Source organism: Schistocerca piceifrons, chromosome 1, assembly GCF_021461385.2.
Source record: "Schistocerca piceifrons isolate TAMUIC-IGC-003096 chromosome 1, iqSchPice1.1, whole genome shotgun sequence".
Classification (NCBI taxonomy): Eukaryota; Metazoa; Arthropoda; class Insecta; order Orthoptera; family Acrididae; genus Schistocerca; species Schistocerca piceifrons.
Genome location: NC_060138.1, coordinates 957168797 through 957192732, shown reverse-complemented (window position 1 = coordinate 957192732; position 23936 = coordinate 957168797). Strand labels below are relative to the sequence as shown.

The window sequence follows — 23936 nt, the reverse complement described above, 5'->3', positions numbered from 1 at the left end:
ACCTAACTCTCCCAATCTCACTTCCTCCTGCGTCGCGTCCCGGCATGGTTTCCATGTACGAATTCTTTTTTCTTTGCTTTGGATGTCATCTGCGTGTCGCAATCAGGACGTTAACGACAATATGGGTTTAGTTGGGTTGTTTGTCAGCATTTATAGCGGAGATGAGAGGAAGAAAATCTTTTTGCTAGGTAGTTGTTCGGTTGCAACATGTTAGTACCTTTCATGGAATGCAGTATTAATCTGCTGAAGTAGCAAGTAATTACTTTTAGTCAATTTGTTTATTGTTCTATCAAGACATTTGTTTTGAGAAGTGTCAGACCAAATACCTCTTAATAGAATCACATGCTTTCAACAGTCACTACGAAAGGCCTTTTTGAAAGACGACTGCTTTCACTGCCACTCGGACTACTAACTACTGGCGCCGGCTGGGGTGGGCAAGCGGTTCTAGGCGTTACAGTCTGGAACCGCGTGACCGCTACGGTCGCAGGTTCGAATCCTGCCTCGGGAATGGATGTGTGTGATGTCCTTAGGTTAGTTAGGTTTAAGTAGTTCTAAGTTCTAGGGGACTGATGACCTCAGCAGTTAAGTCCCATAGTGCTCAGAGCCATTTGAACCATTTAACTACTGGCTACTCGCACTTTGAAATAATTTACTATCAATCAAGAGCCACTGGCTCTATACTACAACAGAGATGTACCAATCAGTAATGTCTTCCTGAAATTCAATGAAATTTCTCTTAGTTGTTTGAGACTGAGACAGGCAACCTGCCTTTATTAAGTGCTATTCCAATAAATACTGAAAATTGCTACGTAGCTTGCAGTTGCCGTGTGTCTACCAGAGTATATATATCACTGTCTTCTCGTAGGTAAAGTGACTTGGTCGATCAGGTGCTGCTGAGGAGTGTCACTGCACTCGGAACGCTCGCCGAAACTTTTCTTGAGCTGAGAACGTTTTTTGTGCTGAAATGCTGCCACCTTGCTCCTTGCTGTTTGGACTTCCTGGGTGACAGGTAAAAGGGTAATTTACTATTTAGTTGAACATAAGAATGGCCCGGAGAGGTCGTTGAGCCTCCTGGGGTGGGAGTTGCGGCAATGTGAGGTGTCAGTTGATTTCATTTGACTTTATTTAATCTTTCATTTTGGCACTTCAGTGATGGCTCGAGGTACCCGCGTCCAATGCCAGTGTGTGGGGAAACTGGCCCTGTGTAGTGCAGGTGTCTTTCAGAAGGCCGCAGTGCGTCCATTTTGTCCAAAGACTTGGGTGTGAGGCGAATAATAAGTTCCTGGATAGTCATGATTTCGAGTTCCTGGTCTAAGTCACGGACTCTGGATCACATGGATGCCCCAAAGATGAGCCAAAGGTATCGAGTTTTTAAAACCTATAGGAGTGTGATGTTGTATGCCCGTATGCCCTCCCCCTCCCCCCCCCCTCGTGGAGCATCCATACAACGTGACAACGTGGACAGAAGAGCTGTGGCTTCACAGATGTTGCGATTTGCACAGACGATCATATGTGTGCGAAGGGGAAAGAGTTTATGGATCAATATTATGGTTTTCGTTCTCTTCTCGGTCTGGTAGAGTTTGAAAATGACCTTGCTGTCGTAATGCACTCTGATACTTGACGTGATTTGTTCAAGTTATTTCTGTTCCACTCAACGCTAGCCTCTCCCGGTGGTCAGGTCTGTGACGCGTAAATACACTCATAAAAAAATAAAAAAATAAATGATAAATGCACCACCTCGTTTCAGAGAGTACCTGAATCTGTACAGAAAATTGGAATAGAGATCTACATAAACACTATTTCCATCCTTTTTATTGCTCATGAAAACCACTCATAGTATGTTTAACAACCGTACAACGAGACCTTCAGAGGTGGTGGTCCAGATTGCTGTACACACCGGTACCTTAACACCCAGTAGCACGTCCTCTTGCATTGATGCATGCCTGTACTCGTCGTGGCATACTACACACAAGTTCATCAACGCACTATTGGTCCAGACTGCCCCACTCTTCAATGGCGATTCAACGTAGATCCTTTAGAGTGGCTGGTGGATCATATCGTCCATAAACAGCCGTTTTGAATCCATCCCAGGCATGTTCGATAGGGTTCATGTCTGGCCACAAGATGTGCATGATGGAGGCGCGAATTGTCGTCCACGAAGACGAATGGCTCGCCAATATGCTGCCGATATGGTTGCACTATCGGTCGGAGGATAGCAATCACTTATTGTACAGTCGTTACGGCGCCTTCCATGACCACCAGCCGCGTACGTCGGCCCCACATAATGTCACCCCAAAACAGCGGGGAACCTCCACCTTGCTGCACAGGCTGGACAGTGTGTCTAAGGCGTTGATCCTCACCAGGTAGCCTCCAAACACGACTCCCACGATTGACGGATTGAATGCATATGCGAAACTCATCGGTGAAGAGAACTGGATGTCAATCCTGAGCGGTCCATTCGGCATGTTGCTGGAGTCATCTGTACTGCGCTGCATGGTGTCCTGCTTCCAAAGATGGACCTCGCCATGGACGTAGGGAGTGAAGCGGCGCATCGTGCAGCCTATTGCGCACAATTTGAGTCTAACATGACGTCCTATGGCTGCACGAAAAACATTATTCAACATTGTGGCGTGGCTGTCAGGGTTCCTTTGAGCCATAGTCCGTAAGTAGCGGTCATCCACTGCAGTAGTAGCTCCTAGGCGGCCTGAGCGAAGCATGTCATTCACAGTTCCTGTCACTCTGTATATCCTCCAAGTCAGAACAACATCGCTTGGGTCACTCTGAGACGCCTTGACGCTTCCCTTATTTAGAGCCCTTCCTCTCACAAAGTAACAACGTGGACGCGATCGAACCACGGTATTGACCGTTTAGGCATGTTTGAACTATAGGCAACACGAGCCGTGTACCTCCTTCCTGGTGGAATGACTGGAACTGATCGGCTGTCCGACCCGCTCCGTCTAATAGGCGCTGCTCTTGCATGGTTGTTTACATCTTTGGGCAGGTTTACTGACATCGCTGAACAGTCAAAGGGTCTGTGACTGTGATACAATATCCATAGTCAACGTCTATCATCAGGAGTTCAGGGAACTGCGGTGATGCAAAAGTTTGGTTGATGTGTGTATTATAATCCTCGTGTTTTGGAGTTGTATTGGATGAGTTGGTTACCCGCCCAGTTGGCCGCGAGGTTGAGATTTTGCTGCATTCATGATGAAGGTGGTAGCTCCCGACTACTGGTGGGCAGGACTGTATTGTTGGGGAATTGCGCATTGTAGATCAATGACAGATTATAAACAGTGTGCAGGACAGCACTGAACCTTGTGGAATTTCTTCCTGCAAATCCTTGATGGTAGACAGCCGCCCCACAATCGTGACGAAAAATTTATGGTCTGTAAGGAAACTGGAAATAACTGACTAGGTAATCCGGGACAATATGAAGGTTCAGTAATTTAAGGAGACATTTCCCATTCCAGATTCTAATATACGCCTTCTCCACGTCCAGGAACACTGTTGCTGTGTAGATGGTACGGTTTGGGTTGTAGGCGATGACTTCTGCGATACGCAGCAGTTGGTACTCAGCAGAGAGGGAATGTTCGAAGGCAAATTGGTCTGGCCGTATGACGTCTTGGGTGGTGAGAAGGAGTTTCTGTAGCTGCATAGTGTGTGGTACATGAGAGCCTGATATGTTGGTGATTTCCTGATTGACTTTAGTCTTTGCCCTGTTTGAGGATTGGCAGGCCCTTGGCAGGATGGAAAGTAGTGCAGGTGTAGTAGACAGCCGCTGAAAATCCTAGCAATGAGGACCAGTTGCTTTCGTGGTAACAGCTTCAGATGGGAGTTTGTAACGCCATCCGGTCCCAGTGCTGAGTGAGTGCCCAGATGTCAAAGGATTTTCTTGATCTTTGCAGGCATAGTTAACGGAATGCCATCCTGGATGTGATACAACTGAAGTTTCCACAGCCGTCGGTGTACCCTGTCTTCAGCGTTGTCTGTACTACGGCGTTATCTGCTAGGATATCGACAGCGTTTTCGCTTTTATACGCCTCGGTGAACATTTCTGCCATGCCCAGTGCGTCATAGACAAGGCCGGCAGGGTCCTGGAGTGTGTTCTTCAATGGACAAGCAACTATTCATCGCCAGATTGAAGCATGAAGTGGACCATCCTGCCTTCCCAAACTTCGGTGGGATGTCCGACGACACAATGTAGTAATTCGCGGGTGATGCTTTTCATCTCCTGTCCGTCAGTCTGTCGGGTTTCGGTGGCGCTGCAGCATTTCTGCCTATATTCTTCAAGGTCTTCAGGTCACTAAACAAGGAAGATAGCTCCTTTTATCACCAGGTACGGCCTTTTGATCTCATGGTGTTTTGTCAGTACGTCCTATGGAGTTTGCCAGTGAGAGTGGATATTACCGCATCGACGTTGGCAGTGGTAGAGATGCCCTCCGTTGGTCGAACGGTGTTGTTGAGCTATGTGCTGTACTGTTGCCAGTTGGTATTGATGGTCCAGGATGGCTGGAGATTGTCCACAGCGTCCACAATGACACCGAGCACTGGAGTGTGGTCTGAAGTTAAAGGTCCGGACACACGTTATCCATCATAGGGATTTCCAAGACATCTGGTCAATGGTTGGGGTTGTTAGGGATATGAGTTGGCTCATGAAGACCAAAGGTAATCGCCTCAAGGCGTCCTTCCATTGCGTACTGCTTGTTTCCATGGGGGTTCGTCTACCTAGAGTTCCACGCAAAGGGCTTCACGTTGAGGTCGCCCCTAGAAGTATTTCGTCGAAGCCATAAAATAGAACAGTAAAATCGTTCTCTAAAAACGTCCTATTAAGACTGAGGGAGGCTGCAGTGGGTGTTATAGTGCCATATGCAGTGGTAATGGCGATCGCCGAGTCGTGAAGTGTTCCTAGTTGTGTCTAGGCGATTGGAGTTTGGGTTATGATTCTTTGTATATAGATGACAATGCCCCATCGCAGCCATTGTATCTATTGGTGTGAAAGCGCAGCCTGAATGGCTGTACTGGTCGGAGATGTGTTTCTAGGAGAAGGATGTTTACATGGTGGTGGAGCATAAAGTCTTCGAGTTCAGGCTTTTTGCTTTGAAGAACATTGGCGTAGTCTGTACAAAAAAATCAGGTCTTCAGTCTGTGAACGTCTGTGGGCCATTGCTTGGGGTGAAGATCTTCATGGCTCCCTCAAAGAGGGTTATGTTTTTCATCGATACTGTTGATGCTGCACAGAATTTCTGCAATGTCTTCTTTAGAATGGTCAGGATGTTCCTCTGCTGTAAGGTCGTCAGAAAGCCTGTGATGCTGGACATAATTGATGCAAAGTAGTTGTCTGGCTGTTAGGTACTATCAGGTCGTCGTCCTCTCGTTTGTGTGTTATTTCGAAAGGCACACATCCAGACTGACAGTTTTGATGGACGACAGGGGAAGTCTGATATGTCGTTCACTGATGGTGGTACTGGTACTGCTACCTGGGCTGCTTTCCCTCGCTATTTGATACTGTACCATGTTCTAGAAGAATGGTTGTTGAAATGTGCTGCACCCACTCCATGTGGTCAGGTGTTCCCCATTACAGTTTGACCAAGTACGCTTCCGGTTTGCAAACTTGTAGCCGTTGTTTGGCTGATGGTGGCCTCCAAATTATACAAACCTCGCCGTGAGGGTGCAGTAACTAGCGACGTGAAAATATCACTGGCACCGCTTGCGTTACGGAGGCCGCTCTTTTGGATAGAAGATTTCAACTCGAATTCTGGTGTCCAGAGTGTAGCATGGGTCACAGAAGGAGACACTGGTCAGTCTGGCTGGCAAGGTGATGCGGTCTTCTGATCCAGGTTCATGAACTGATGTACTGATGCTTCCGAGAAGCCAAGTTAGTGTAGTTCAGTTTCCACCTTCTGAACTGTCATTTCGGCTGGTAAATATTGGTGGAAACATTTAACGTTTTCTCTGCAGGGAGATGGTGAGTATGAAAAGTAATTTTCAACTCCAAGAAGAAGTTTAGTGCCGTCCGTTGGTCCGTCAACAAGTCGAAATCATATTTTACCGTGTCCCCTCTATGTATGGCCTTGATGCTCCAGTAACTTGTTTCTTCCGCGTTAAGCAACAGGTATTTTCCCGTGTACTAAATCATGATTGGTGGATCCTCACCAGCCTGGTAGGTGGTGCTTGGGAGAGACCCGGTTGGCCTGCTTGGTTAGTGCCGTTCGTAGCTGGTTGAGTGGTGTGGTCCATGTGTCGATCTCTGGCTGCAGAGGTCGAATGCGTAGGCTGTGGGCAGTGGCAGTTGTGTCTTAGCTCCATTGTTGACATTTTGAGAGTTCTTTCGATTCACACCGGACTGCTTTCAGCAGACGAGCTGGAATTGGGCGTCGTCATCTTTAACTTGAGATGTCTGGAAGTCAGATCCTACAGCTGATCGTCACTTTCTGTCGTCGTTAGATGTGATGTCGCGGTCGTGGTCTGACGTTTTGAGTCCGCGCCTTGCCATCAAGTCCCTGGCCGGTTGATCGCAGCGTTGCCCATCGGCGTAGGTGATTTGGTTGTCTTGGGAGGCCGTCCGTTGATGGGTAGGTATGGAAAATAGCGCACGATAAACAGAAAGTCCTGCCCGTAGAGTCACCTACTGTAGCCTGAGTCGACGTAACTGTGGCAGCCGATGGGACCGAAGGCAGAGCAAGCAGCGCCGAACGGCGATCAGCTGACCCCTGCGCGGTCGAGGCTGTTAATCATGCTGTAAGTATTGTTTAATCTGTCTCTCTCTGTCATTCCATTCCCTTCTACAGTGATTCTGGATGCATACGGCCCTCTGCGATGTTTGCCGGGAATATTCTCTTAGAAGTTTTCCTTGACGTGAGATCGCCTTTAGTTTTGACCTTCATTCCAAACTGTACCGAGGGTTCTTTCATTACCGTGTTGGAAAGTGCCTATCATTCATTCGACCTTTATCTTTGGCACTGATGTCGAGGTATCATGCGACTGCTTGCAGGGGTGTTTGACCAGTCTCGAAGAAGCGAATAGCGTCCAGCTGCTTTCAGAGGCATTATCTGCCCCCATATTGCGTTTATCTTCCCTCTGTCACACGCTACACACGTGGGCCGTCTTGCATACTACTAAACCAGTCTTACTTCTTACTTTATAATCTTCTGATCCGAAATTTAATTAAAAACTAACATTTTCTACGGTCAGTACACCTCCAAAGGTCGGCTGGAAATGGCCTTTTTAACACATGATCTACAGTAAAAACTTTAATATTAAATTTCCTCCTATACTTACAATATTTTTGCCACTTACTTGACCTACCAGAGTGGTAATGATAAGTAAATTGAATTTATTAAGTTTATGTTTGTAAACTGAACTGTTTAAATATATCTAAACTGATAATTAATAGTTTAACGTTGCAAGGAATAGAATAAAATGAAAAAAGCGGTTGGTAAGAACGGGAATCGACTCGATTTGCCGAATTCCCTGTTCACACTCTAGACTACTCACCCACAGCGCCATAAGGCAACTGCTCCTCAAAAATGCCTTATAGTTTATGCTTTACATACACTTTCAAAGAAATATATTGACCTGGTGCTGTGAGCAACATAGTACTCATAGTGTTGGTAGGATGACATGTTAGAGCACGTGCAGTAGAAAATAGACAGATGTGTCTTTTATCTGAGTTCACTGCAGTGGGGCTGACCACCATTTCGACATTCGACAAAGGTTTCTAATTGTCGCGGAGGAGCACTACAAAACATGTTTTCGTCTGTTTTATTTGCATACCAGTATGCTTCTGAAGAGTTACGGTGTAATTATAGTATGACTGCCGACTCGCATTCGAAGACAAATGGTGTTATTTTAGTGTAACTTCCGTCTAGCATTCAAAGAGAAATTGCATAATTTGAGTGCGGTATTTACAGTGTGCTGTTGCTCAGTAGCACTTGATAACTGGCCACCTCTGAACCTGCCACGAGGATTTGATCTGGTTCTGGTTTCCTTCCACGTCTTATAAGCTAGCAGGCAGTGTGTTAGGGTGTACGAGCAGGTAGATGGGTTTCACTGATGAAGGCTGTTATTCACATATCAGGAAGGAATAAGTATTCAGTCGTCCACATGAAATCTAAAAGCAACTAAAATCATAACTTTTGGGTTGAGTAGGCTGCATTCTGTTTCAAAAGCGTGTTCCATTAAATTATAGTACTTCTTAGTCACTATATAACAGTTACTTAAATTGGTAGTTTTTTTGTTGCTGATAGTTAACGTAATTTATCCATATTCAATCACAGTAGGCTCTTCTTTGCAAATAACAGCAACAGACCATGAGTATTTAGGACACATGGTTTCCTGCACCTAGCTGAATTTGCTGGAGAGGGTGTGTATTTACACACATATGACCCAAAACCTTATGACCACCTGCTTAGTTCTGAATCCCTCCGTCGGAGGTTCGAGTCCTCCCTCGGGCATGGCTGCAAGTGTCGTCCTTAGCTTAGGCTCGTTTACGTTAGATTAAGTAGTGCGTAAGCTTAGGGACCGATGGCCACAGCGGTTTGGTCCCATAAGACCTTGCCACAGAAAAAAAAATTGAACGCAATAAATCAGCGATTTTGTCCGTCTTACATCTCACAAATTCTTGTTAGTTTTTCGGAGGAAAGTGGACGACATTTCTGAGCACATGTCACGCATTTCTCATAAATTACGGCCCTGTGTAAGTTGGTAGCTACCCTGAAGAGGAGTGCCGCAAAGACGGTCGAAATGTCGCTGGTTTAGCTGTTTCATTGTTTTATAATAACACGGCTTTATAGCCAGAAAGATGTTTTCAAATACTGCCCTGTGGTTTGTTAGCGCATAGATGACACTCTATGATGCTTGAGATGAGCTACAAAAAAATGGTTCAAATGGCTCCAAGCACTATGGGACGTAATATCTGAGGTCATCAGTCTCCTACATGTAGAACTACTTAAACCTAACTAACCTAAGGACATCACACACATCCATGCCCGAGACAGGATTCGAACCTGCGACCGTAGCAGCAGCGCGGTTCCAGATTGAAGTGCCTAGAACTGCTCGGTCACAGCGGCCGACGATGAGCTACATTGGGTACAAATCAGGTGACTTCGGTGATCAACACATTAGCGTGAGCTCACTCTTATGCTCCTCAAGCAAATCTGTACGGTTGTAGCCTTGAGAAATGGGCAGTTATCTTGCTGGAAAAAACCATTACTAAAGCGGAAGAGATCAAGCATTAAGGCCATCGGGGAAGAAAGCACGCTCGAGGTGATGAATGTGGTCTGCAGTAACGCCCATGTAGTCCACTGCGCTAATGGTGCCTTAGATTACTAGCACAAGTCCCATGGAAGATCAATCAGGTGAATGTCCCCCATAACCCAATACTGCCCCACCAGCCTGCATCCGTGATGCAGACCATGTTCCGAGCAGCTGTTCACCTGGATGATGGAGAATCACGACACGGCCAGCGACCTGAAGCAGCCAGAAACCAGAGGCATCCAACCAGCTGACGTATTTCACTGATCCACTGTCGAATCTCGATGACCCCGTGTTCACTGCAATCCTATTGGCTATGTCATGCAGTCCACATGGGAGAACATATGGGTCGCTTTCTACAGAGCCTCCTTTTCTACAATATGAATTGATTGGTGACCTCAGAAACACTTGTGCCTACTTCAGCGTTGTATTCTGTCTTGCATCCATTAAACCGTTGGCTGGTCATGTCTGTCCTACGAATTATTCTCTCCAAAGTTTATTCGTGACAGCGTCACCTGAGCAAAAATTTTGTTAATTATGGTGTATAATCGTATGTAATTACACTATAAAAATGTGTAGCGACATATCAGTCTGATAAGTATTTTTGGCTGCATGTCTGAAGCTCTCGTACAGTAGTGGCAATCGCTTATGGCTACTAACAAGTACATCAGCAATTCGAGTTCCTTGGCCTCTATGCACTGTGTTGTACGATCCTCTCCAAAACTTGAGACCCATGGAAACCTGGCTGATCATGCAAACAGAGACACAGACACGCAAGTGACAAGAGATCGAGAAATTTGCACGAAACTGCCAGGCATACGACAGTATTTACATTGTTATTACTGTTGTTACATTCTTGTTATGAAGAATCAATGCTATGCATTAAAACAGCACTACCTACATTTCGTATGTAAAACAGCACTATCTACATTTCATATGTCTCAGTAACTATCCAGACGTCGACAACCATAGACTCACCTGAACATCCTTCCTGAAAAAGTTGTTGGTGAAAATATGAACGGCGCTGAAGTTGCGGACCTGGTCGAACTCGAAAAGGAGCTCCACGAAACCATTTGGGTAGGAGTCGTTGGTCCAGCCCACCCAGCCGTTACCTGTGTAGAAGATGAGTTTATATTACAAAACTGTGGAGGGAGAGGCAGATTTCAACACCTCGCCAAAGACATTATTTTCTTGCAGTTGCAGCACTTAAGATAAGATTTGCGATAAAAATCTTAAATAATAATTAAGCCTATGATCAGTAATCTGAGTCTTTTACTTTTCTTTAACCAGTATTTTCAAAATATTCGGCGGACTGTCCAAAACATGGTACCTTTAAATAGATGCGTTTCGTATGAAAATATCTGTTTGTTGTGCGGAAGATTGTATCGAGATTTAAGGTCGGAGACAGCAGAGAGACACATACTAAGCCACTGAAAATTGAAGTCCATTGGATGACAGGTGGTATAGCTACGTCCCAATTACGTGCAGGGAAATTATGTTGTAATGGTATTTTATAACTTCTAGCCAATCTTGTTTCATGATTCTGTATGTTGCCTACTTTGAAGCATATTTACACCAACATTTAAAAAAATTATTTGACTAGGCTTACTGATACAACTGGTACTAACGTAATTATAGTTGACAACTTCATACAGCGTTCTCCACGATTCCCGTTACAGGCTCCTGGGGGTGGTTTTAATAATGAACCCATGTTCGGGAAATCAGATTGCAAAAAAAATGGTTCAAATGGCTCTGAGCACAATGGGACTTAACATCTATGGTCATCAGTCCCCTAGAACTTAGAACGACTTAAACCTAACTAACCTAAGGACAACACACAACACCCAGCCATCACGAGGCAGAGAAAATCCCTGATCCCGCCGGGAAACGACCCGGGAACCCGGGCGTGGGAAGCGAGAACGCTACCGCACGACCACGAGATGCGGGCGGGAAATCAGCGTTTGGATAAAAAGTAACTTTGAAGACTTGATTATTTTCAGATCTCACGCTTCAGTTTTAAAGAAGAGTAGCGTGCCAGAAACACGTAATTTTTTGTCAATTAATAATGATTATTTTCAATGAAAGCACGTGTACTAACGAATTTCCAAATCTGTTCCGTAATGTATTCTGCAACATTTTATTATTCACCAGTTAACATTAGATTACCTGATTGTAACAACGTACTTAACTTTACAAAAATGTCGTCACGAATTTAAAAATACACTTTTTTAAAATATTAAAAGGCTGTCTCAACTAAAATACTTTTGATACTTTTATTGTTATTATGGTATCACATAAACTCTTTACTACAATAAGCACGATTTACACATTTCTTAAGAACCAATAGGACACTTCGTACATTTTTCTTCACTGTTTGTAACATGGTATATTAAATATGCCACTGAATTTCATAGCATTATTGTAGTATATTCTAGAAAATGCAATGTACTATAATTACCAGCGCATGGCGCCAAAGACACTCAGCCTTAATCTCCAGGTCTCAGTCGTACCTCACGCTTGTCAGAGCAACAATGTATGATTATTATGTTGTGGTTATACGTTCTTTGTTAGGCAATTGTTTCGTAATTGGAAAAATTGTGGTCTGAACTGGCAGAAGCAAGAAATGCTGTTCTTAATGTGTTTTTATCTTCGTATCTCAGTACTTCCTGAAAAAGGTAATTTCTAGTTTCAGCACTCGCTGTTAAAACTACGCGAGGACCTCAAGAATCACACTGAAGACAACGACTGCCGAAACGCAACCAAATATGAAGGATACATTATTTTCTACAGTGAACTAGTAGTACTCTTCAAAGTATCCATAAGTGCACAATATTTTGGTTGCTACACTACGTAAGTGCATGAGCGTCTACAGTTTAACTTATTTTATCTAAACAGCTGATGAAGGTCCCATTTCAAGCGGGAGATATGAAAACGATCCGATCTTCAAATTATTTTAGATCTAAACAGTACATTTCCGGGCATGAGTTCGATATCAAAACTTTATCCAGTACCCTCTACAAGACTGTCATGGAAATTGTGGAGCACCCAATATAGTTAACACACATTTTCTTGTATCATTCAACAACTCACATACCTTTGTAAATATTAGTTGAAAGTGTCTCATTTTTGTAGCGGACTATAAGCAGTATTGATTACTAACATTTTATGCAGGGTGTTACAAAAAGGTACGGCCAAACTTTCAGGAAACATTCCTCACACACAAAGAAAGAAAATATGTTATGTGGACATGTGTCCGGAAACGCTTACTTTCCATGTTAGAGTTCATTTTATTACTTCTCTTCAAATCACATGAATCGTGGAATGGAAACACACAGCAACAGAACGTACCAGCGTGACTTCAAACACTTTGTTACAGGAAATGTTCAAAATGTCCTCCGTTAGCGAGGATACATGCATCCACCCTCCGTCGCATGGAATCCCTGATGCGCTGTTGCAGCCCTGGAGAATGGCGTATTGTATTACAGCCGTCCACAATACGAGCACGAAGAGTCTCTGCATTTGGTACCGGGGTTGCGTAGACAAGAGCATTCAAATGGCGCCATAAATGAAAGTCAAGAGGGTTGAGGTCAGGAGAGCGTGGAGGCCATGGAATTGGTCCGCCTCTACCAATCCATCGGTCACCGAATCTGTTGTTGAGAAGTGTACGAACACTTCGACTGAAATGTGCAGGAGCTCCATCGTGCATGAACCACATGTTGTGTCGTACTTGTAAAGGCACATGTTCTAGGAACACGGGTAGAATATCCCGTATGAAATCATGATACGTTCTCCATTGAGCGTAGGTGGAAGAACATGGGGCCCAATCAAGACATCACCAACAATGCCTGCCTAAACGTTCACAGAAAATCTGTGTTGATGACGTGATTGCAGAATTGCGGATTCTCGTCAGCCCACACATGTTGATTGAGAAAATTTACAATTTGATCACGTTGGAGTACATACTGACGGAACTAAAATGGACTCTAACATGGAAATTAAGCGTGTCCGGACACATGTCCACATAACATCTTTTCTTTATTTGTATGTGAGGAATGTTTCCTGAAAGTTTGGCCGTACCTTTTTGTAACACCCTGTATAAACAATGAAAGTCTTAAAACTAAGTAATAAGCAATTGAGTGTTAGCTAAAATCAAACACTTCTCTAGTACTTACAGATATAGGAAAATGACTCGATGTACATTCATTCTGGACGACGGTGGTTTTAAATTCCCGTCAAGCCAATGTAATTTATGTTGCCTTTGATATCACTACATCGCTCAGAATGTATGCCTGGATGATTTCTTTCATCGGTAACAAACGATTTCCTTTCCCATCCTTCCCCATCTTTGACGACATCGAAGTCAGCTCCAGACTTTTTTCGTTAATCCAGCAAAAATTCACTAGTGGGCTAGAAAGTTTTAGATGGTATGGTACCCTGGCATCAGGTCACGTTACTCTACAAAACAAAATTTCTTCAGCGATACTAACTGCATCGCATCAATCAGCAAAACACAAGCTACTGCTTGAATAATGATTATTGGCGAAACATAGTGAAATTATTTTTATACGCCTGCTACGGCTTGCCGTACTTCACGTGTGCAGTGCGTGCGGGCCGCGAGCGGGACATCGCGTAGGGTGTTTCGGCTTTTCTCAGTCCCTCTCACAAGTACCCGGAAGAGTACGATATTTCACTGAGTATTGCGCGGTGACATTTTTCGGTCAGCACAACTCTCTTCAGTCCGGCAGGATCGTCGTGTCAGCATCGTTTTTCCATTCGATATTTGTTCATGGTATGAAGGACGTTCACAGGTCTAGTGGCTGTTTGTAAAAAAAGAGGCAGTCTAGCGAACTATAGGTACAAGCCATAATGAGTGGAAATGACAGAAGAGAGGGATGAGAATTCTCAATAAATATTATGCAGTCGCATAAGCGAAGGGTACTGCTGATTTGCTATGAAACGACGTTACAACATCACGCACAAAGAATTTAAAGATTTAGTTGGTAATGAAAGAGAAAAAGATAAAAACAATGGATAGACGGGATTCATTGTTCTGTACATCAAGAAGATTTTTGTGCCGAATTTGCAGGCATGGAGTACTGAAGAGATTAAGAAATTGGTGGTGCGATTAGCAACATTTCTGAAGCTGGACGCAATATTCCACTGTCATATGCAACAGTTTTAGATAGAATTGAATGAAGAGTATGCAGACTTTATATGTTGCTGCAGGGTTTGTTGGGTTGCTCAAGGGGCATGCATTGACCGATTTTTCTATTTAAAACATGCTGTTGCTAAACTTATGTAGGGAAATAGAGTGCAGGAACGAAAATTAGAAAATCCATAAAGGATTTTAGACTTCGCATTTTAAGTGGACTTCACTGTACGCTGCTCATATGTAAGACATTTCAAGCTAACTTCTTTCTGACTTGAAGGGGATGTATTTAAAAGGAAAATCGTGTTGCAGAAGGGACGCATATTGACAGACAGTCCAGTTCCATAACCCCACTAGCATTCAAGAAAACCCAGGATTTGAAGAATTGACTGTGGCTTTGAAAAAAATACTAGAATAGTTTTATAAAGGTTATGAGGACACTATAAATCTTACATCTGTTTTCGAGCTGCTTCCACGGGTGGTTGCCATTTCATTTGAAAGCGCCCCTGTCCATGTGCAGATGGAAGTGACTGGCCTGCAAGGTAATTCCAGTTTTAGAAATAAATCATTTTGCGTTAACACTATCCTGGACATAAACATTGATTTCCTTAGGTAGAGTTTCCACGGCTCCATTATGAGGATGCAAAGTGCTACAATATGTTACCCAACAACTGTGTGTGAGGGACGTTTTTCCGATTAAGAAAACTCAATAAGTCACGATTACGTGACAACATGAGTGCGAAAACCTGTGAAATTGAAAATGTCTGATTGTGTCATTTGTACCAAATAAAAATTATATGTCTGCAGGGTACCATAATTAAACATTACTGACATTTTGTTTTTGATCTGTGTTTTAAAGGAATGTGAAATATAAAAGAAGTGCTAGGCAGTGTAACGTCAATGCCATCTAAATGCAGCGCATTTGCGGTTTCTCCTCATCACACACTATGCTAGCCGGGCTGAGCGCTACGGCACTGGTGACAGGACATTGCCAGTGAGCCGAATTCCAGGCCACCCTTGCGGTAGGTGATTGTAGTTCCAAGCAAACTGCAAAAGGAATATAACAGTATTCATTTATATCAGAACAAGTGGATGTGCCCCATTTTGCAATATTGCAAACTGGAATAAAACCTGGCACCCTTCAAATCTTAAATGCTGTGTATTAAAGTTTGAACACTATGAGTGTTTCCATGCTCACATTAATTAATGAATCTTCTTAGATTGGCATACTATTCGAATTATCTGTACGTTTTAAATGGACAAAAACTAAAAGTTTGATGCTGATTGGCTTTTTCATGTGAAATTCGAGTGTCAGAAAGAATTTTTAGTGCGACAGTTGACAAAATAAATCTTTACGTTGATGAATACTTGAAAGCTATGGAAAAGCTTGAGAAATGTGAGAGCATAAATCAGCCGTCAGTCTTTGTGAGTAAATCATCTGGGGGGTAGCAAGTAGCATATTTAGCTTCTCTGTTTGTGTTCTCAGGTTAGTTATGAAATTCTTTGCACGTTTTTGTGAGCTTGCACAGTTTAAATCTGAAATTCATTGCGTATTTTTGTATTTGAGAGGTACAGTAAAGCGATTTAGCAACGGTCATGTTTTGATTCGGGATGTCGACATTTGTTTGGTTTTGGACGGCCATTAACCGTTGATCACAGCTCTCAGTTGCCAGCCTCCGTTGGCGAAACACCTGGTGACTAGGCACGCACATACTTAGCATTTCCTGAAAAGAAACTTCCTGACAGATTAAAACTGTGTGCCAGACCGAGACTCGAACTCGGGACCTTTGCCTGTCGAGGGCAAGTGCTCTACCAACTGAGCTATCCAAGCACGTCTCACGACCCGTCTTCACAGCTTTACTTCTGCCAGTACCTCGTCTCCTACCTACCAATCTTCATAGAAGCTTAGCTTTCTCTATTTGTTTTCGTAGTTCAATTCTCAAGGTACCAGTAGTAGGACGTATAGTGTGTGTGCTTGCTGTGTGCGGATGGAGGACGAGCTGTCCGCAGTTCCCGAACAGTTGAAGACGCTCATGGCGACGGTCAGCGGTCTTCATGGTGCTGCTTCAGGGTGTGACTGCAGCGGAGGGACTGGCGGGTAGTATGGGCCATCTCAGGTCTCCCTTGCTTCACCCAAGGGCTCTGCTGTCGAGGCACCTTTCAGAGTGCCCGACGCGGTGGATCCGCGCTCACTGCAGGATGAGTGGCAGCTTGTTGCGCCAACACTTCGTTCGAGGCGGAGAGTCGCAGCGGAGGCTGGCCTCGGCCATCCACACCATAGGCTCGCTCAGCAGAGTCCGAGCAGGCACACATGGGGAGAGGTCCAATAGCTATCGGGAGCAAGTTAAGGAACTCCTTAGGGAAATGACGTCCACGGCCGGAAATAATTCCCATGTGTAAACGGTGTGTCTGCCGGTAGGGGGGAAGGGTTGCGGGATTACTTATCGGAGACTTGCAGGAGGCCATGCCTGTCGCTATCAGGGGTGTAGGATAAAGTAATCTGTAACTTTTTTCTTATGTAGACACCAATGATGCCCAATGCTTGGGTTCTGTGGACATCCCTCAGTTCCTACGGCCAACTGGCGGGGCACCAGGCTGAGGTTGTGGAAACTGATGTCTCTGCTCGCCTGAAGCAAGCAAGGCTCACAATAAGGTATGTAACTGTTTACTGGAAATCGTCTTAAATGTTTAATTATGTCATTTTATGCTCACAATCTGCTTTTTTCCCTCTTGAATTTCAGTATTCTCTTATAGAATCGGTAATGAAATTCAAATAATTTGAAAGCCTACTAAAACGCTCCATTCGACTCATGTGATGCCTGTGACGTCATAGTCTAGCTCGCTGATCCTACTGTCGCAAAGCTAATTCACATTGATGCCATGTTTTAAAATTAACTTTTCGGAAAATGGTTTATAAATGGCGCGTAGAACCGCACTGTACAAATACTTCCATAAAAACGTTTGAAAAATTGTTTTTCAATGTTGCCGAGAATGAGAAGGTGCGTAACAAGTGGTTGCACTGTACCGGCAAAATGCCACAACGTCGATGCCCAAGTTGCCTTACTTAATTAATAAAGTCTTGCACCCTGAAGTTAACGTTAATGTACCTCCGATATAAGCTTTCCCACTCTTACAAAAAAGGGTATCGTCATTCAAGGAAATTAAACTCATAGTTAAAATTTTCGTTATATCCGCTTCATTGCGCATCATTTGGTAGCTCGGTTGGTAAAGTTGTAGACTGTGGAATGTTCTGAAATGCAGGAGGATCGGCAACGAATTGACGCATGGTGCAGAGAACGGCAACTGAACCTTAATGTAGACAAGTGTAATATGCTGCGAGTACAGAGAAAGAAAGATCCTTTATAATGTAGCTAAAATATAGCAGGTCAGCAACTGGAAGCAGTTAATTCCATAAATTATCTGGGAGTAGGCATTAGGAGTGATTTAAAATGGAATGATCATATGAAGTCGATCGTCGGTAAAGCAAATGCCAGACTGAGATGCATTGGAATAATCCTAAGGAAATGCAATCCGAAAACAAAGGAAGTAGTTTACAATTCACTTGTTCCCCCATTGCTTGAATATTGCTCACCAGTGTGGGATGCGTGCCAGGTAGGTTTGATAGAAGAGATAGAGAAGATCCAACGGAGAGCAGCGCGCTTCGTTATAGGATCATTTAGTAATCGCGAAAGCGATACGTAGATGATAGACAAACTCCAGTGGAAGACTCTACGGGAGAGACGCTCAGTAGCTCGGTACGGGCTTTTGTTGACGTTTCGAGAACATACCTTCACTGAGGAGTCAAGCAGTATATTACTTGCTCCTGCGTATATCTCGCGAAGAGACCATGAGGATAAAATCACAGAGATTAGAGCCCACACAGAGGCATACCGACAATCTTTCTTTCCACGAAAAGTACGAGACTGGAATAGAGGGGAGAACCGATAGAGGTATTCAGAGTACCCTCCGCCACACACCGTCAGGTGGCTTGCAGAGTATGGATGTAGTTGTAGATGTAATAACAAGTTATCCCTAGGTCGTTTGTTAGGTTCTCCGCATAGAAAACCTCATCGTTCTACACCTCGATGTACTGTGGGGGTATGGTGATACATTCACTTCTAACAATGCTTTTCAAAACAGCAAATTGTTTGTACGCAAAGTACATGCATCTACCCTCGTATGTACATTTCCCAGATTAAGATTAATGTGAAGCTATATGTAACACAGCCCACCATTTGTTGACAGTATTTTCGTATTTTGGGTAGAACTTTTTACTCTCTGCAATCACTTGCTCTATCCGTTGCGTAATGGAGCGCTTCTTAACGGGCGGCGTGTCTGCTGCGTATCTTGTATAGCGGAAATAAATCTTAAGATTTGACAACAATTATTTTATTGTGCTTTGTATCGTAGTTCATGACTGATGGGCGACACTGAAAGATACGGACTCGTTTGCCAAAGGTATGCAATTTCTTGGTTTTGAGACAGTTTACTGATGTTGCAGGGAGCGGGAAAAGAATGTCCGTCCTTGCATATATTGCCAATCAAAATGAATGGAGCATAAACACATAAACTTTCGTAAGGTTTCCATTGTCAGTGTTCACAAAATTCGTTCCTAATTGAACTTAAAAGTTGTAAAAGCGTTTTCCATCACAAAATGGCTAAACTATTTGCAGAAAAATTACGTAGAAAACTAGTAACTTCTGTTAACACTGCTGCAACACACATATACCTTCGTATTACTCCTAGTCTGTGACGACCCCAGAGCTTAGCCAGTAGCAGAGTGTTTCCGATCATGTGACCAAATCTTGCTTTTTAATGGTTTCTCTGCTTTAATTACACAAAAATAGCAGATATTTTGTGCGAATGTTGACTGTAAATGCGATCTGAATGTCGTAATCAATCAGAACAATCCGAACCATATTTTAAGCATAGGAACATAGCCTACTTGCAGTATTGTACACAGAGTTCATTGGAATACTTTGTCTGGAACCGAGAGGAGGGTCTGAATCAGATTCTCCGTCATTTCTGAGACAGTCATTACGGCAGGTTTCTGAACTTGCGTTCTAGGGTGCAGATATGTAGGACTCCCCGTGATACGTCAGGTGTGCACTACACAAAGGAAGCAGATAGTGGCCTGGCGCCATACTTGTAGAGGGAACATTTGGGTTTCTTCGCGAGGTGGTAGTCTGAGGTCCTCTGACGGACGCTCTCTGGTCGATATGCAGGGGGTGAAATCAGAGCGCGTACGATGCAGAGACACTTCGACTGTCAAAATTTTAACAGTAAATTTCTGAAGTATTCGTAACAAAGTTTCCTAGTTTACTGCTCCATATCTTCGCAATTGCAATCTCGACACTTCCTGAATGATGATGAGATGATGAAGACAACACAAATACCCAGTCCCTGGGCGGAAAAATGCCCGACCCGGCCGTGAATCGAACCAGAGAGCCCGTGATTCACAAGCAGCAACCCTAGCTGTAACACCATAGCTCTAATGCTGTACTGATTTATTTTGCTTTTGTTTCTTTTAATGTTACATTGCTGTGCTTCTGTAAATGTGTGTGATTGAATTGATAACATAAAATTGTATACTGCTTTCTTCATACAAACTTTGATGTCATGGTTTGGTTCTATGCTGTGTAGCATATCTTTCATTTAAACTCTTCGTCCCATTTTGAGGGAACAAGACTTACTGTATATAATTGTAATTTTGTGTGAATAATTTTTTGTAGAGATGTCAATATGTGTAAATGTTTTGCTTTATTTAATGCATTTGGTTAGTGTTATGTAAATTGCTGATCCTCACTTAGGGTTCTTAGTTAGTTTGTATGTAAATGGTGTAGTGGTTCCCCTCGGGAACGGAACTGTGTAGCACGCGCAAATTGTGGTTGGCCTATGTAGAAAAGGTGGAACTGATAGTCAGTCGGGGACGAGCTACGAGTCGGGGACGAGCTACCAAACTGTGCACTGTCATGTAAATGTTGCATATCGTGCTGGTTCCGACAGAGGATTTCTGCTACTTTCCAATGCCTCGGATGGATGGATAAATAGCTGGAACTATTCTGGAATTTGTATCTGTCGTCGCCACCAAGAAATGACAGAGTCCAGCAATTCTGTCCGCGAATCCACCTACCAACAAGCAGTTGCCACCACGGTGCGCAATCACTGTAACGTAATACTATAATGATGTACAGTGAAGGATCAGCGTAATGGATGTGCTAATGTGCTTAAATATAAGGTAATTTATATCTGAATTTATGTACCTACCTTGATTTTCCTCCTTATCATAACACCTCTCAGGTTCCTCTCCGTTTGAACTAAAGTAATTACCGAGTGTCCCTACTGAAAGAACATTTATGACCAATGTTATGCTAATTAATGCCTCTTGAACTTAGTAAAAAGGAAGTTAAAGTTAACGTGGCAAGAGAGTGAGTTAAAGTAAATGGTGTTTGCTGAAAATAATTTTCCTATTAAAACTGCTTATTAAAGTGCTGTTGCCAACTGCAAAATTAAAAGTTCTTAAGACTGAGGCTTCTAAAGTTTTGTTTAGCAAATGATCACCTTGATATCTGTAGTAAATTCAAAAAGGTGAATCAGTTTCTTGCAATTTTGTCAACATTGTGTTTCGCTGTAGTAAAAGTGGAAAACTGCAGTTGTGAAACGTTATATACTCATGTTTGTTAAGTGTATGTCTCTCTTGTGTATAGGAAGTGCATATTAATAATATAACAGGATCCACAGTTTGTCTATTGTATTAATGCTGGGTAACAAGTAATGGGAAGACCACTAATTATAAAAACCATAATTTCTTTAAAGCCTGAAAGTAATAGGGTGTTTCGGTATCTCTTATAATTTTGCAAATAGTTTGTGCTGCCCCAGTTGTTAGCTTCAATCTTAAAACATATGTATGTGTCAGAGTTCATTGCACTCGCTTGTGGCCAAGTATAGGTTGGTTTTTCCATTAGAGTTATTAATAACTATTTTCTTGAACGAGAATGTTAACCATTCTCTTGCCTAGTTAGGCTGGCGACCGTTTTCTTTATCAGTTGAACAGTGCAGATAGGCACAATTTTGTTCGTAGTGTTAAAATATTTGCGTAATTCTGACTACTTCCGATAAGCCACTCCGTTAGGTACAATACGGTCAACATAATAAAATTCCTCTCAGAGGGTAACACTGCTCTGTTGCTTTATATCATTGTCACTCTAACAAAATAATTCTGTTTTGCAAACTGCCTCAAGTTTCGAGGTTATGGTATAGCAGTAGCAGACGGTAGTGTTATACGTGGCTTTTCCGTGACAGGACTATTTGTTCTGTTGGGGCATAATAAGTGATAAACCAAATTTGGTAGTTGATTACGTAAGCTACGTAAATGCTGTTGCAGTGTTATATAGCCACTAGACCGTAAGCTGCAGGCAAGTATAGACTAGAACGTCTATGGATTCACTGCAGGCTGTACGGACAGACAGTCTTGAGGAGTATTTCTGTACATGTTTCCTAAAACTGCCCTCAACATCTAATGAGGGAATTCAAACTCAACAGGCCTTATAACTGCAAATAGGCCTGACCTTACAGCCAGTCTCAGAACAGAAACAGGAATTAGTGATCATGACGTCATCGTAACAATGATGGTTACTAAAGTTAATAAATCCGCCAATAAGCCCAGGAGAGTGTTTATGCTAGAAAAAAGGAGATAAATAGTTATTAGCATCCCACCTCGACAATGAATGGACTTTGCTTAGCTCCAGAACGGCGGACGTAAAAGGATCATGGGCAATATTTAAACTGATTGTATATCGCGCTGTGGAGATGTGTGTGCCCAAGTAAGTGGATTAAAAGTGAAAACAACCCTCCGTTAATATCCACACTCGGAAAATGATTAGGAAACAGAGATTGTTGCATTCTCGACAGAAAAAGAAGGCGAAAATATTGATAGGCACAAGTTCGTAAAAATTTGTGCGTCCCTAAGAAGAGCAACGTGTGAACTTCCATTGTAACATATTAGCGAAAGATCTTGTCGAGAACCCGAGAAAATTGTGGTTGTGCGTAAAATCAGTAAGCGTGTGGAATGCTTCTCCCCATAGATATTTATTCCAGTCTGGTGTGGCACGAAGAGATAGCAAAAGGGAAGCTGAAGTTTTAAAATTATCGTTTAAGAAACCATTTACGCATGAGGATCGAGCAAACATACCGTCGTTTGACTCTTGTACAAACGCCTTCATGGAGGACATGTAAATTAGCATCCGTGGCGTAGAGAAGAGTCTGAAGTGGTTGAAACAAATACATCACCAGGTCCAGATAGAATCCCAGTTTGGTGTTTCAGAGATTACTTAGCTTGCATTTTTTCGTAAAACTCTCGGCAGGCAAAAAGTCCCAAGCTAATGGAAAAAGATTCAAATGGTTCAAATGGCTCTGAGCACTATGGGACTTAACATCTGAGGTCATCAGTCCCCTAGAACTTAGAACTTTTTAAACCTAACTAACCTAAGAACATCATACACATCCACGCCCGAGGCAGGATTCGAACCTGCAACCTTAGCAGTCACCCGGTTCCGGACTGAAACGCCTAGAACCGCTCGGGCACAACGGCTGGCAATGGAAAAAGGCGCAGATGACTCTTGTACGCTGACTTTTGTACATAAGATCCGCGTAGCTACAGACCAATTTCTTAACATCAGTTTAATGCAGAATTCGTGATCACATTCTGGTTGCGAATATAATAAATTTCCATGAGACTGAAAAGCTTCTTCGAACAAATCATCACGGATTTAGAAAGTATCTGTCGTGCGAAACTCAGCTTACCTGTATTCTCACATGATATCCTACAATTTATGGATAGATGGAGGTCAACAGTCAGATTCCATATTCCTAGATTGCCGGATAGCATTTGACACGATGCCCCATTGCAGAGATTTTTTGAGTAATAGGACTCAGTACATGGTCCTCGACGGTGAGATTTCACCAGTGACAAGGGTGCCAGGTTCACCAGTGACAAGGGTACTGTCAGGAGTGCCCCAAGGATGTGTGATTGTATCGCTTTGATCCTCTATATGTATAAATGACCTGCCGGACTGGGCGAACAGCCATTTTACGGCTGCTTGCTGATGACACTGTGATGTACGGAAAGGTGGCGAAGTTTAGAGACTGTGGGAGGATACAAGATGACTTAGACAAAACTTCTGGTTCGCGTGATGAATGGCAGGTTGCTCTAAATGTAGTAAAATGTAAGTTAATGCACATAAGTGGGAAAAGCAGTCCTACAAATTTCATATACAGAATTATTAGGGTGCAGCCTGACACAGTCTTTTCGATTAAATATCTAGGCGTAACGTTTGCAAAGTGATATGAAATGGAATGAGCACGTCAGGTTAGTTGTAGGGATGGCGAATGCTCGACTTCGTTTCATTGAGATAATTTTGGGAAAGTGTAGCCCTTCAATAAGGAAGACGACTTATATAACGCTAATGTGACCACTTGTTGAGCACTATTCTAGCGTTGGGAAGACATCGAACCAATTAAGGAGGCGGCTGCGTGA

At 43.2% G+C, this 23936-nt stretch overlaps 1 protein-coding gene and 1 non-coding gene across 2 annotated transcripts in view; both read right to left on the bottom strand.

The window, feature by feature from the left end:
• LOC124776806 (discoidin domain-containing receptor tyrosine kinase B-like) overlaps positions 1 to 23936 on the bottom strand; it is a 458663-nt gene that overhangs the window by 96192 nt on the left and 338535 nt on the right. The window contains exon 6 of the mRNA XM_047251959.1: positions 10231 to 10364. Within this exon, the coding sequence (XP_047107915.1) occupies positions 10231 to 10364 (134 nt within the window). The remainder of the gene's footprint in view (positions 1 to 10230; positions 10365 to 23936) is intronic.
• Trnas-cga lies at positions 16159 to 16233 on the bottom strand. The gene has a single exon. It is a non-coding gene; the product is annotated as a tRNA-Ser (tRNA).